This window comes from Amphiprion ocellaris, chromosome 10, assembly GCF_022539595.1.
Source record: "Amphiprion ocellaris isolate individual 3 ecotype Okinawa chromosome 10, ASM2253959v1, whole genome shotgun sequence".
NCBI lineage: Eukaryota > Metazoa > Chordata > Actinopteri > Pomacentridae > Amphiprion > Amphiprion ocellaris.
In genome coordinates, this window is record NC_072775.1 from 34,362,547 (window position 1) to 34,375,259 (window position 12,713).

The 12,713-nt window shown below is 33.5% G+C and overlaps 1 protein-coding gene across 1 annotated transcript; it reads right to left on the minus strand.

Annotated features, from left to right (window-relative positions):
- Window positions 1–1,739: 1,739 nt before the first annotated feature.
- Window positions 1,740–8,743, minus strand: cldn15la (claudin 15-like a). The gene is made up of 5 exons (XM_023296312.3): window positions 8,336–8,743; window positions 4,612–4,776; window positions 3,292–3,373; window positions 2,498–2,611; window positions 1,740–2,051 (listed from the first exon to the last, which is right to left on the minus strand). Exons 1-5 carry the CDS (start codon window positions 8,550–8,552, stop codon window positions 1,970–1,972), a joined length of 660 nt encoding a protein of 219 aa, XP_023152080.2. The 5' UTR covers window positions 8,553–8,743; the 3' UTR covers window positions 1,740–1,969.
- Between the last annotated feature and the right edge of the window lie 3,970 nt (window positions 8,744–12,713).

Here is a 12,713-nt window from a genome sequence, read left to right on the forward strand (position 1 = left end):
AATGCCCAAAAAAGAGGTGCAAAATGAAAAAAAACACTATGAAAACAAACATAATGACTGAACACAAACAAAAAGGGACTCAGGGTGACAAAAAAAGACATAAAATGAGCCTGAAAAAGCTCAACATGACAAAAAAAAATCACAAGGAGTTGAGAAATTATCACAAAGAGACTCACAGTGGCTGAAAGAAAACACAAAACAAGCTCAAAACTGTTCAAAATTTGATTCAATGTGACCACAAATTGACTCAAAATGACCACAGAGATCCAGAATGAGTTCAGACTCAAACCAAAGACTCTCAAAATGGCCAAAAAAGACACAAAAAAGATTTTTAAAAATGTCCATAAAGACGCACAAAATGACACAAAAAATTAAAATGGTCAAAAAGAGGTGCTGAAATGACTATAAAAAGATTTAAAATGGTCACACCAAGGCACTCAAAATGACCAAAAAATGATCCAAAATGACCATAGTGACGAGCAAAATGAGGACAAAGACAAATAAAGTGACTAACAAATTGAAAATGACAAAAAAAAACCCACAGTGACTGAACACAAAAACCAAAAAATGACTCAGGGCAACAAAAAAAGACATAAAATGAACCTAAAAAAAAACTCAACATGACAAAATAAAATCACAAGGAGTTCAAACATTATCACAAAGAGACTCAGTGGCTGAACGAAGACACAAAAACAGTTTTAAAAAGTTTAAAATGACCACAAAGAGACAAAAAAATAATCAGACTCACAATGGTAAGAAACAGACAAAAAACAAGCCTGAACAAAGCAAAAATGGCAAGAAAGGTGAAGCAAAATGACAAAAAACACATTCAAAATGACCAAAAAGGAGTGAAAATTACCACAAGGAGACACAAAATAATCACAGACTCACAATGGCCAAAAAGACAACAAAAACAAGCACATGAAGTTAAAAACCAAAAAAAAAATCCAAAAACGATCCATAAGAACCACAAAGAGACTGAACACAAGCACATAGCGACTGACGGTGGTATAAAAGACACAAAATAAGCCTGAAATAGCTTAAAATGACAAAACAATAATGATGCAAAATGACAACAGACTCAAAACAACCACAGATAGATGGAAAAATAACCACCAAGACACATTAAATTATTACGAGACTCACAACGGCTAAAAAGACACACAAAACAAGCACAAAAAATTATACAAAATGACCATCAGCAGACCACAAACAACCACAGAGAGGAAAATTATATAAAATGAGCCTGAAAAAAGCTCGACGGAAAAAAATTTATTCAAAATGACAAAAAAATATCAAAATGACCATAAAGAGGTGAGATGTGACCACAAAAAGACACAAACCAACCACAGATAGAATCATAATGGCTAACAAGGGACCCAAAAACATTCAGAATGTCCAGAAATTGGTGCAAAATGACCCCAAATAGACCCAAAGTGACTGCAGAGATGCAAAACAAGCTTAGACTGAACCACAGAGACCAAAAAAGACAGAAAATTGTTGGAAAAGTCTTAAAAGAGTTGCAAAAAAGGCACAAAATGACTCTAGAAAACTCAAAGTGACCAGATGGATCACAGGTGTCGGCTTTAAATATCATCCATGTACATATATTGTATGTAATTGTTGTATTTAGTAATAATTTATAGAAGATATGAGCACAACTATTGTGATACTTCTGTTTAATACGAGCATCACAACACAGACACTGTAAAAAATAAACAAACAACCAGGACAGCAGGTTTTATTATGTAATACAAACTTTATTCAGGTAAAAACAAACTATAACAGAATTAAAACAATCGTTAAACAGCAATCTACAGATTCCTGGCAGACCGCTAAGATTCCAGATTTCACCTCTTTAAAACAAATAAGAAAAAGGAGAGAAAAGCGACTGAAGACATGGAGGAGGGTTTCTATCTTTACGTTGTGTGGTGAAACTTCCTGACAGCGACGGTGCAGATGTGTGACTTTAGACGTAAGCTCTGCTCGAGTCCTGATCTGATTTGGGCGTGGCCTTGTACACTTTCTGTGGTTGGTTTCCATAGTAACCGCTGAAACAAGAAAGAAGACAAAGTCAGACAATAAAGTGGCGTTTCTGAAAACATCAGAGCAGAACAAAGAACCATCAGATTCTGACCACAAAGTCCTCAGAAAAACTCGCTGCTAAGAAAAGAAACTGAAAAGTAACTTTAACCGGAGTCATTATCTTTTACTGTGTGACTCAGTAACCTGGTGTTTATTTCATCTCTTCTTCTAATGTCTAATGAAAACCAAGATGCATCAGTGGCTAAAAAAAATGAAAAAAATATTTGCAAAATCACCACAAAGAAAAAGATGTAAACAATGACATAATATGACGCTTAAACATTTACTAAAATAAGCAAAAAAACCCCACACAAAGTTACTCTAATAAACACAAACTGACCTCGTTAGGTTAGAGATTATGTTTCAAAAAGGGTTTAAAGACAATATAAAACTGAGGAGTGTCTGTATTTACCCTTTCTGGCCACCAGGTGACGCTCTCTTACAGGCAGTGCAGAGTAAAGCTCCTCCCAGTATGGCCAGGGAGGATCCAGCCCATCCCAAGTACAGACCAGTACCCAGCTCAAACCTGCAAACACACAACTCACAGCTCAGTGACCTCCTTCTAACACCTAACAACCTCCAATATAAGCATCACAGAATCACAGACACTGATGCGGTTATCTACAAAAACAAACATTTTACAATTCACTCATCTGCATACGCCTTTAAATGCACAAAAAAAACCTCATTTAAAACAATTTTCTTGTTGCTCTGACAGTAAATGATGTATTGTTGGTACAACACAACAAGAAACTGTCTTTAAGAAACCCTTTCATGCACACACAATTGTAGTAAACAGTAGTAAAAGGAGTAATAAACAATATTTCTATTAACTGAAAATATTCATAACATATTTGCTGCCTGTAGGTGTCCAATAATTTGTACAGTTTTGGTTAAAAAGCAACTTGTTTCCCATGTAAGCAAACAGGGGGCGCTGTTAAACTACGCACATCTCAATATGACAGCAAAGTTTAATAAAACATGAATCCAATGCTGAATCCTAAAATGATAAATAATAGGAGGTGGAATCTTTAAATGTTTAGCGAACACAGCAGTAAAAATGTGCAGAATTCCATGTATTTTATCATCACTATGGTCTAACCTCATAAATAAGCTTTAAAATGAAGCCTTTCTATATTTTACACACTGAAATGTGAATCGTCAGCATCAGTTTTGTTTGAACTGGACCATACTGGGTCAACTCACCTCACGCCTCCGTAGAACGGGTCATTGAAGTCCTGAACCACTTGGTAAGCGTACCAGGAACAAGCTATCATGCAGCACAGACCTGCAAACACACAAAACGGGTCATAATTACTCATTTTATCCAATATTTATTTACTTTTTGGCCATGATTCACAGTGACGAGTCTGTACCATGAATGCTTCCATACTAGAACATTTGTCAGATGTAACTGCGTTTCACTTTTCTTTTCTTTTTTTTATCCCAATTTGATCTGAGCAAAATATTTACTATTTGCAAATACCCAATAATACTTTCCTCTTGCTATTTAATGCTGTAGAGACCAGAGGAGGCATCACAGACTACAGGCAGTCCATGCTGGCTAGCAGAGAGCATTGTGGGAGTTTAGCTAGCAAAAGGGCACCGTGACAAAGACTTCTGTGGTGGTTAATGACTTCTGGGATGATTTCACATTTACAAAACCATGATTTATAGTTAAAGATGTAAAAATATACATCATATAACCAGTAAAATCACTAAAGGGGCACCATGACAAAGACTTCAGTGGTGCTTAATGACCTCCCATTTAGAGCTCATGAGTTCAAATAAAGCCAAGATTAAACAGAATAATAACAGTTCAGGTTGGATCACGTGTCTGAGGCTGAGAATGTTCAGTTTATATAATGTATTCATAAACATTAGTTGACGGTGGAGCAGTTATTTTAAAAATTATTCAAATTTGCGAAACCGACATGACAGCAGACATAAAGTAAGGATCGACACCTATCAGTTAAAAATATATTTTATCAGTCCTGATCTAGATCAACACATCCTAGTTTGAGTATAGTTTTATTTTTATAATAAACATGAGTTGTTTTAATTTTCTGCAGACACAAACTCAGCACTAGAGATAAACAACCAGATTTCTCTGTGCTCCATGTAAACAACATATTTTGAATATTTTAAAAACCAGGAACAGCCTCGAGATACTTTTATTTTACATGTAGAAACATCCGGTATAACGTTTCCACTCCGTTAAACCGACATATCTGCACTTAAACATCTCTTTTTGTGTCAGGTCACTGTGGGAAAATGTTGCACACTAATAAAAAGAAGCATTTAAAGGCAAAATCTGATGTTTTAAATCCATTTTCGTCTTTGTAATAAACAGACGACAAATACAAAATGAAGGTTTCTTCACATACAATCTAGAATATAGTCATTTATCATATAATCTTTCTTATTTTTCTGTGATTTTTCAGAATTCCTGAGGCACTAACAGCCTCCAGACTTCACCAGCTGAGAGTCGTAGTTAAACCTGAGCCCATCTGAAGGTCGACTCACCGGCCAGGAAGCTCAGGATGCCTCCGGTGGCGGCGATCTTGGCCTTGGTCTGGTCGGTGGACGAGCCGATCTTGATGCACTTGAGTCCGAGCAACGACACGATGATGCAGCCGAGTCCCAGCAGCAGCGAGATGATCATGAGGGCACGACAGGCCTGAATGTGAGCTGCAGGGAGGAAATTATTACATTTAGGAAAATTATTAAATGAAATTCAATTATTAACAACATCACTGCTGACACCAAATGTTACAAAGATTACAGATAATATACATATAAACAGAGTCTCTGCTGCTCAGTTCAGGGCATAAATCACTTCCAATATGTTTAGAGAGAAGAGGCTGATGGGAAATGTGGTCAGAATATAAACTAATATGAACAAAAGCTTCAATAGAGGCTCTCAGATATTTTTATTGAACGAAGTTGAAAACTATCTGAACTCTTAAAGAGAAACACATCAGTGTAGTTTGGCTGAAATACATATTAGTGTTGAGAATAAACTTTCAATAATTTGAAAAAAAACACCAAAGAAAGTTCATGAGAAAAAACTCATTTGAAATAAGCTTTAGTGAAAAAACAAATAAAAGATCAAAATGCTAAAATGACCATTTGTAAGCCGAAAACTGTCAAAACAGAAAGAATAATCAGATTTACAACTTCCCGTCGGTCCTTGAAGATATCATGTGTGTTTAGGGAAAATTAACCAAATATATGATAAACATTGTGATATTTCATCAAATTCTACATCCAGTGATTCAAGATTTATCCACAATATAAACAGTTTGGACCAGATTCTGTGAAAAAAAACTGAAAACTGAGACAAAACAATAAAAACAAGACACAAAAATACAAAAACAAGACTGTAAACAGTTAAATATCAGTAGAATGTGGAGGAAAAACAACCAGAAATAGACACAAAATGACATAAATAAGATAAAATAAGATAATAATGAATAAAACATTTTTAAAAAGAAGTAGTAATTTATACATTAAACATAAAAAACAGGTCAAAACCCTCTATAACGTCCACATCACAAATCTGTATTTTTACATTTCACCTTAAAATTCTATAATTTTATAAACTGTATCGCATTATTTGATAGATATTTGTCATTATCTTGGCAAAAAAACAAAAAAAGTTTAAAAAAATCTTCATCAAGAAAACTGCAAATAACGTCCATATCAAGTTTGTATATTAAAGATAGAAAAACAAATGTGAAATAATTTTTAAACTGTTATTTGACAGATTTGATCTGTTGTGATAAATTACAGATAATATCTAGTAAACTAAAAAAAAACTATTAATTTATATTTTGACTGCAAAAAAAACAAAACAAAATGAACAACAGGCCAAATCTGTATCTGTAGCTTTATAAATATTAATTTATTCATTTACATTATGTGAAAATGAGCATGTAATTGTGATTATTTTCATATTTTTTCAACATTAAAGTATTCAAATGTTTTTATTTGGCATATTTGCTGATAGATTTTTACATTTTTTAATGATTTTTAAAAAAAAAAAAAAAAAACGTAGTGTTGAAGGGGTATTTTGGGGTAAATAAACTTCTTTCTCTGATGCTTGTGTACGTCTCATAGCTACAGCTTAGCTTAGCATAAAGGATGGAAACATGGAGGGAATAATCCACCTACCAGCACCTTTAAATCTCACTGATCAACATGTTTAAAGCTTTTCCTTGGTCAAAAAGCCAGTGTGCTTTAATAAAAGGAGGAACTGTAAGTAATACCTTCTGTGGTTTATAGCTGGTGTGGTAATATATTAACGAAATGATGATAAAAACCTGCCGTGCCTCTTTATGGGCTTCAGGGAGTTTCAGCAGGACGAACAGTGAAACCATACAGGAGTCTGAACGGGTGATGATGGACAACGAGGTTGATCTCATTTAAACAAGACCAGGTGTAATAATTAACACTGACACCCTCTTTACACAGCTGAAGCTTCTGTCTTCATAAAGTCATCGAAAAAATACCAAAACAGATGGTTTATGGGGAAATGTGCCTGAAATGATCCACAAGACCGAAGACATTATGCACTGTAAAAGTAAAAATACATAAAATAAAAGATAAAAAAGACTGTGAAAATCTGGCAGGAAGTGCACCAGAAAAAATAGGATAAAAAAGTATTCAATACTGTAAAAACTGTGAAATTATCTGAAATAGCAGTATTTTCAAGCAGATTTAAAGAGTGTCATATTATGGTCAGACATTGCAACCATTTTTCAACATGCAAGTTAATCTAAGGTAATATTTTATTTCAGTTTTTTCCTGAACATGCAGGAAAAATCTATGCAATACCATTTTAAAAAATAATTTAGCATTTTCCAATCTTTAATTTACATAACTATTCTTCCAAATAATGGCCTATAAATTTTAAAAAGTGGAATTTTACAGTCTAATGTTGTAAAAGAACAGTTTCCTAAAAGTTTTTCATGTGGATCTTATTTACAGATTCGACCTGTTTTCTTCTTGTTATCATGGAAATTCATACTTTTTTGTGTGACTTTACTAGAAATTAACAAAACAGAGAAAATCTGTAAAATAATAATTAAAAATGCTAATAAAAAACTGTTAAAAATGTTCACTGGTTTTACAGTGTATGTGACGTATTTCCTCATTTTAAGGAAAAGCTGCTGGAGAGATTAATGTGTGATCCTAAAACACAGCTACGACAATAGTTATACACCAAACAAAATCACACAATGGCTAAAAATGAGACATTTTTCAACCTAAACACAGTAAATACACATTAAAGTGAACTAAAGTGAAGAAGCATAAACACGACTGGCTGCTTCTGTTTCCCTCCATTTTACTGCCAGTGGAGGACGAAGCTCAAAATGGCGCCTAAAAGATAATCTTATATAATGTTTTATTTTGATTATGGGAGAAAAAACAACCTGGTGGTAAACTGACTTCATTACTAATGACTATAAAATTAATATGAAGTAGTGTATTCCCTGAATATGTTTAGTTGATCTTGATTCTATTTTCAGCGGGAAACTTGTGGCTGGAAAATCCACCAACCTTTGGACGACGGATTCAGAAATGGTGCCACATGACAGTTGGCCTATTTTCTGTTAAACTGATCTCATGACCTTTCAAAAAATGGCTCAAAAGTTCAGATCCTGTTTGATCTTTGTAGATTATTGAATTCTCTGACGTCATGTAAAACTCAGAAACTTGACTCTGTTGCTTCTTAATCACTTCATTGGTCTTAAATGTGAAAAAGTACAGCAAACCTTAAAACTGAAGGGTTTGGAAGCAGATGGTCTGACCCACTTCCTGTAGTTTTGGAGAAAAATGGGTTGAGAGTTTAGTGTTTTCCAGAATGATCTAACACTGAAAGCACCACTGTAACACTGTATTTGGGTTGTGGGTTCGACCACTCTGACACTAAAATCTAGGCCATGAAATATTACAGAAATGATATAAAACTTCTGACTTTTTGTAGGTTAGACCATTCTGCTTCTAACCCCTCAAACGTTTTAGATTGTTTAATTTTCAAACCAGACAATTAAATGTCTTTTCCAGACAAACATCAGATTAAAATATTTTCACTTTATCTCCCCTCACTGAACGATTAAGAGATGTGTTTTTTAAAGTTCTAAAGACGTCGTAACTTGACTGTAAACTTAAAACAGTCGACCATAAATTCACTGCTAGACTGAAACAATGACAGGTTCATATAGAGGACTTGGACTCGTCTTACCAGGGAGGGCGAGCATCGACTCAAAGTCCCGACACTCGGCGATGCCGGCGCTGTTCTCGGCGCAGGAGTGCCACAAGTTCTCAAACTGCCTCTGGGAGATGATGACGCTGCCGGACACGGTGGAGATCTTCCAGTAGTCGTTGACCAGCGATGCTGCAGTCACTAGCCAGCTGATGATGCACATGATGAACCCGATCGCTTCCACAGCCGTCGACATGGTTGCAGCGTTTCCAGAAAAAACGCCTTAAAACAAAAAACGCAGAGACTTCGACTGTTGCGAACGGACTAAAAACCAAAGAAGCCTTCGGAAAGTGGCGATGTCTCAAGGCCTCGTCCTGGAAGGTGAAGCCTCGGTCGGGTTGCTGGAGGCTCTGTTGTGTCTCCTTCAGCTGTTTCTCCTTAATGTGACGTCCGAGTCTCCAACACGAGGACTTTACACTCTGAAAGGGTCATAAAGTGTGGAGCCGCTCCCTAAAGTTCCCCCTCACCTCCTACCAGGCACCCATGATGATGATGACGATGATGATGACTGAGTCCTCGGCCACACCTCAGATAACCTCGACAGCCACTAGTCGTTGTGTCAACCGAGACGGGAGGCTGAAAAACACTGCACATGTCCAGTTCTAGTCAATTACATCACTTCTACCAATCATGTGCTTGAACTTTCTCATAACTAGACGGAATTCCTGTTTCCAGAACTTTGGTTCAAGGCATCTTTAATTCCTTACAGTTCCACATATCTCCTCTGACCTTTCTACAGTCTTAAATCAAGTTTGAACCAGTCAAATGACCGTATAGATTCTTAAACTGGAGATCTGGAAAAGTCAGAATGTAATTATCGTGAATCAGAGTTTTGACTTCAAATGACTTCACAGTTTCAATGTAGTTACGTCCCAAACTACGGCAAGTCGGAGGTGAAGGACAAAACTGTGCTGCTGATGTCATTTTTGCTGCAACAATAAACAAGAGAAGCAAAACAAAAAGAGAAAAAAAAACATTTAGAGAGGCGTAATAACAATATTCTACAGATTTCAGTTTTTTTTTTTTTTTTTACAATAAATATGTACATTTATCTGAATTAAACATATTTTTTCATTTTTTTCAGAAAAAACAGGGAATATCTGTGTTAAACCATTTAATAAGATTATCTACCATTTTCCAATACTTTATTTACATAATAATTCTTTCAAATATCTGCCTATATTTGAACAATAACAATATTTTTTTGCTAAATACAGTATTTTTTTATAAGTGTAATTTTATCATCAGACGGTGTAAAAGAAGAAGTTATTCTAATAGTACAGATTCTTGATGTTTGCAGTTTTCTTGTGGTTATTGTGGAAATTAATACTGTTTTGTGTGATTTGACAAGAAATTATCTGTAGTTTAACACAACAAGGGAAAGTAAGTTTTAGGTTTTAGGTTGTAATAGAAAACATTACAATGAATAAAAATACAGACTTCAGTTTTTATTTTTTTTTTACAATAAACATGTAAATTAATCTAAATTAATATTTGTTCTTTTATCTGAATAAAGAGGGACAATCTATGCAATACCATTTAAAAAAAATATTTACCATTGTAAGTCAGTTTTTAGGTCAGAAAATGAAGCTCTTGACAGAAAACACTTTACATCTTATCATTACATAATTCCATTCAAGTACAGATTTCCTTGAAATAACTAAAAATATGGTTTTTATGGAGCTAAAACAGAAACTAAAATCAAGTGACCCAGAAGCAGTTGTTGCTTTGAAACTCAGATAAGTTTCCTTCTATTATGTTCAGACCAAACAATCAGCATCAGAGGAACTAAAACTCTTCAAAACACTGAACCACAAACTGAAGTTCACTTTTCACATATTTCCTCAAACGAAGCAGCTGTTTATGGAGGAGAAGTGAAAGAAAATGTTCACATAAAGGTCAGATAAATGAAGAGGAGAATGAAGTCAGTAATTTAACTAAGCTCTAAACATGACTTCCTGTTAGCTTTGTGTCTGTATCTGGGCTGTTTTCTGAGCTGAACTTGCTGTATTTGCTGTGGAATTTAAATAAATAACAGGAATTAACACAAACATAATGACTCATCTGTGTGCTGGTTTCAGGCTGAAATAAAAAGAAGCTGCTTGCGTGGGTTAGTCTGAGTTTTTATGGTTTTATGGTTGGTGACAGTTAATGTTTGATCATCATGAGAGTCCAAAGTCTGACGCTTCGCCTTTTCTCTGTTCTTTTTCCTCAGACAAGATGATATTAAACTGGGTCAGAACAGAAACCTTCATGAAACCAAATAGAAAATCCACACAAATCCACTTTGTTTATTCAGTCAGAAAACTTCTCACGCTGTAGAGAAACCCGTCAAATGGCCAGTTTATCATTCAGCTACAACTCATTTTAACCATTATTGTTTTTGACTGATTTGTAAGATAAATATTTAGAAATTGTTATTCTGCTCACATTCCTCTTCATCCTACACTTCCTCAACAGATAATTATGACCTATCGTTAGTTTTATGTGTTTAGTGTGTTTTAGTTCAGTTCAAAAATGTTGCATTTTCAGAAAAATCTAGAAAAGTTTAGTTTAAAATAAGAAAAACAGAGAAAAGGGGTAAACCTAAGTTACTTTTTATTACATATTCTGAATATAACGTGTCCAGAATGTTAAGATAATCTATATTTTTTTTAGTTTTCATGTTAATTTTAAAGGCATAAATAAGAATTCTAATTTAATTCCTTTGCGCCAAATAGTGTGTGAACAGAGTTTATCAGGGCAATAAAAACTAGATTTTTATTAAGTTTGTATTTTAAACATTTGTGTTCAGTCTGAGTGAAAGGAAACAGAAATTAGACAAACTGTCAGACATCTTCATCCACAACACTAAAAAATGTCCACATCAAAAATCTGTGCTTTTACAAATCATAATTTGGTCTTTTGTGACTTTTGTCCTTTAATCACACAATTTTTACTGCATTTAAATCAGTGAAAAACATCATTATTTTACAGATATTGTTGCTATTGGAAAATAAAACTACGCATATTAAAGATTAGAAAATGGGAACTACTTGTTCAACTGTTATTTTACTGATTTTTTTTGTTTTATTAAATTACAAATAATATCTAACAAAATTGTTAGTCAGAATTTTATGTTTTTATATTTTTATATAATTGTATAACAAACAAACCAACAAAACAAAAACAGGCCAAAACTGTTTAAAAAAAAAAAAAATATATATATATATTTTTTTTATATATTTATTTATATATATATTATATATATATATATATATATATATATATATATATATATATATATATATATATATATATATATATATATATATATATATATATATATATAAAAATAAATAAAATGTTCACATCAAAAATCTGTGTTTTGATAAATGGTGATTTGACTGTAATTGATTTATTTTATTTCATTTAAATCAGTTAAAAACATCATTGTTTTACAGATATTTTCTGTTATTTTAAAGAAAAATTGTGTAAAGAACTGAAAAGTACCAATTCGTTTTTTAAACTATTTCCTCTTCTAGTCTGTGTATTTTTAAAAATAGCAACTTTTTTTTAAACAACATTTGACCATAAAATTATGCTGTTTTTACTTGGTTTAAAATAGCCTGAAAATATCATTACTGTGCAGATATTTGCTGTTATTTTTACTCCTCGTTACCATTTATTTACCAGATTTTTGTATCTTTTTAACTATATTTTTTGTTCGTTTTTTCTTTACTCCATGATAAATTCCGTTCTATTTGTGTTTTTCCACAGTAAATTGTTGTTGTACAGAGTTTGGTGTAAACATTCATAAAATGACTTTAATTATTTATCCTGCCTATTTTAAGGTGGAACACGTTTCTAAAATGAGTTTCAGCATCAGATTGAAATACTTTCCTCAACTTGAGGAGTTGTGCAGTTATTTTGTCTCTTTGCAGCTGTTGTGTGTCCTTTTGCTGTCCTTTTGTGTCTCTGACGTATTTTTCTATCCTCACAGTTGTGTTGTTTATTTTTGCTATTGTTTTGTGTTTCCTTGCAGTCGTTTTGTGTCCTTTTGCTGTTATTTGTTGTCCCTTTGTTGTTGTTCTATCTCTTTTTGTTGTCGTTTTGTGTCTCTTTGCTGTTATTTTCTGTCTCTATGCAGTTGTTTTGTGTCTTTTTGTGATCAGTTTATGTCTCTTTGCAATCATTTTGTGTCTATGTGCAGTTGTTTGGTGACTTTTTGCAGGTAATTTTGCATCTCTTTGCTCATTGCGTCTCTGCTGTTATTTTGTGTCTTTTGTAGTTGTTTGGTGTTTTTTTGTTATGATTTTGTGTCCCTTTGCAGTTGTTTTGTCACTTTTTATTGTCGTTTTGTGTCCCTTTGCAGGGT

Bases quoted from the DNA above. Each gene is read 5' to 3' on its own strand.
- cldn15la (XM_023296312.3), bottom strand. From the start codon at position 8,552: ATGTCGACGGCTGTGGAAGCGATCGGGTTCATCATGTGCATCATCAGC. The intron at 4,777-8,335 runs GTAAGACGAGTC...TCCTCCCTGCAG, and splicing joins GTCGATGCTCGCCCTCCCTG to CTCACATTCAGGCCTGTCGT. The intron at 2,612-3,291 runs GTGAGTTGACCC...GTGTGTTTGCAG, and splicing joins CCGTTCTACGGAGGCGTGAG to GTTTGAGCTGGGTACTGGTC.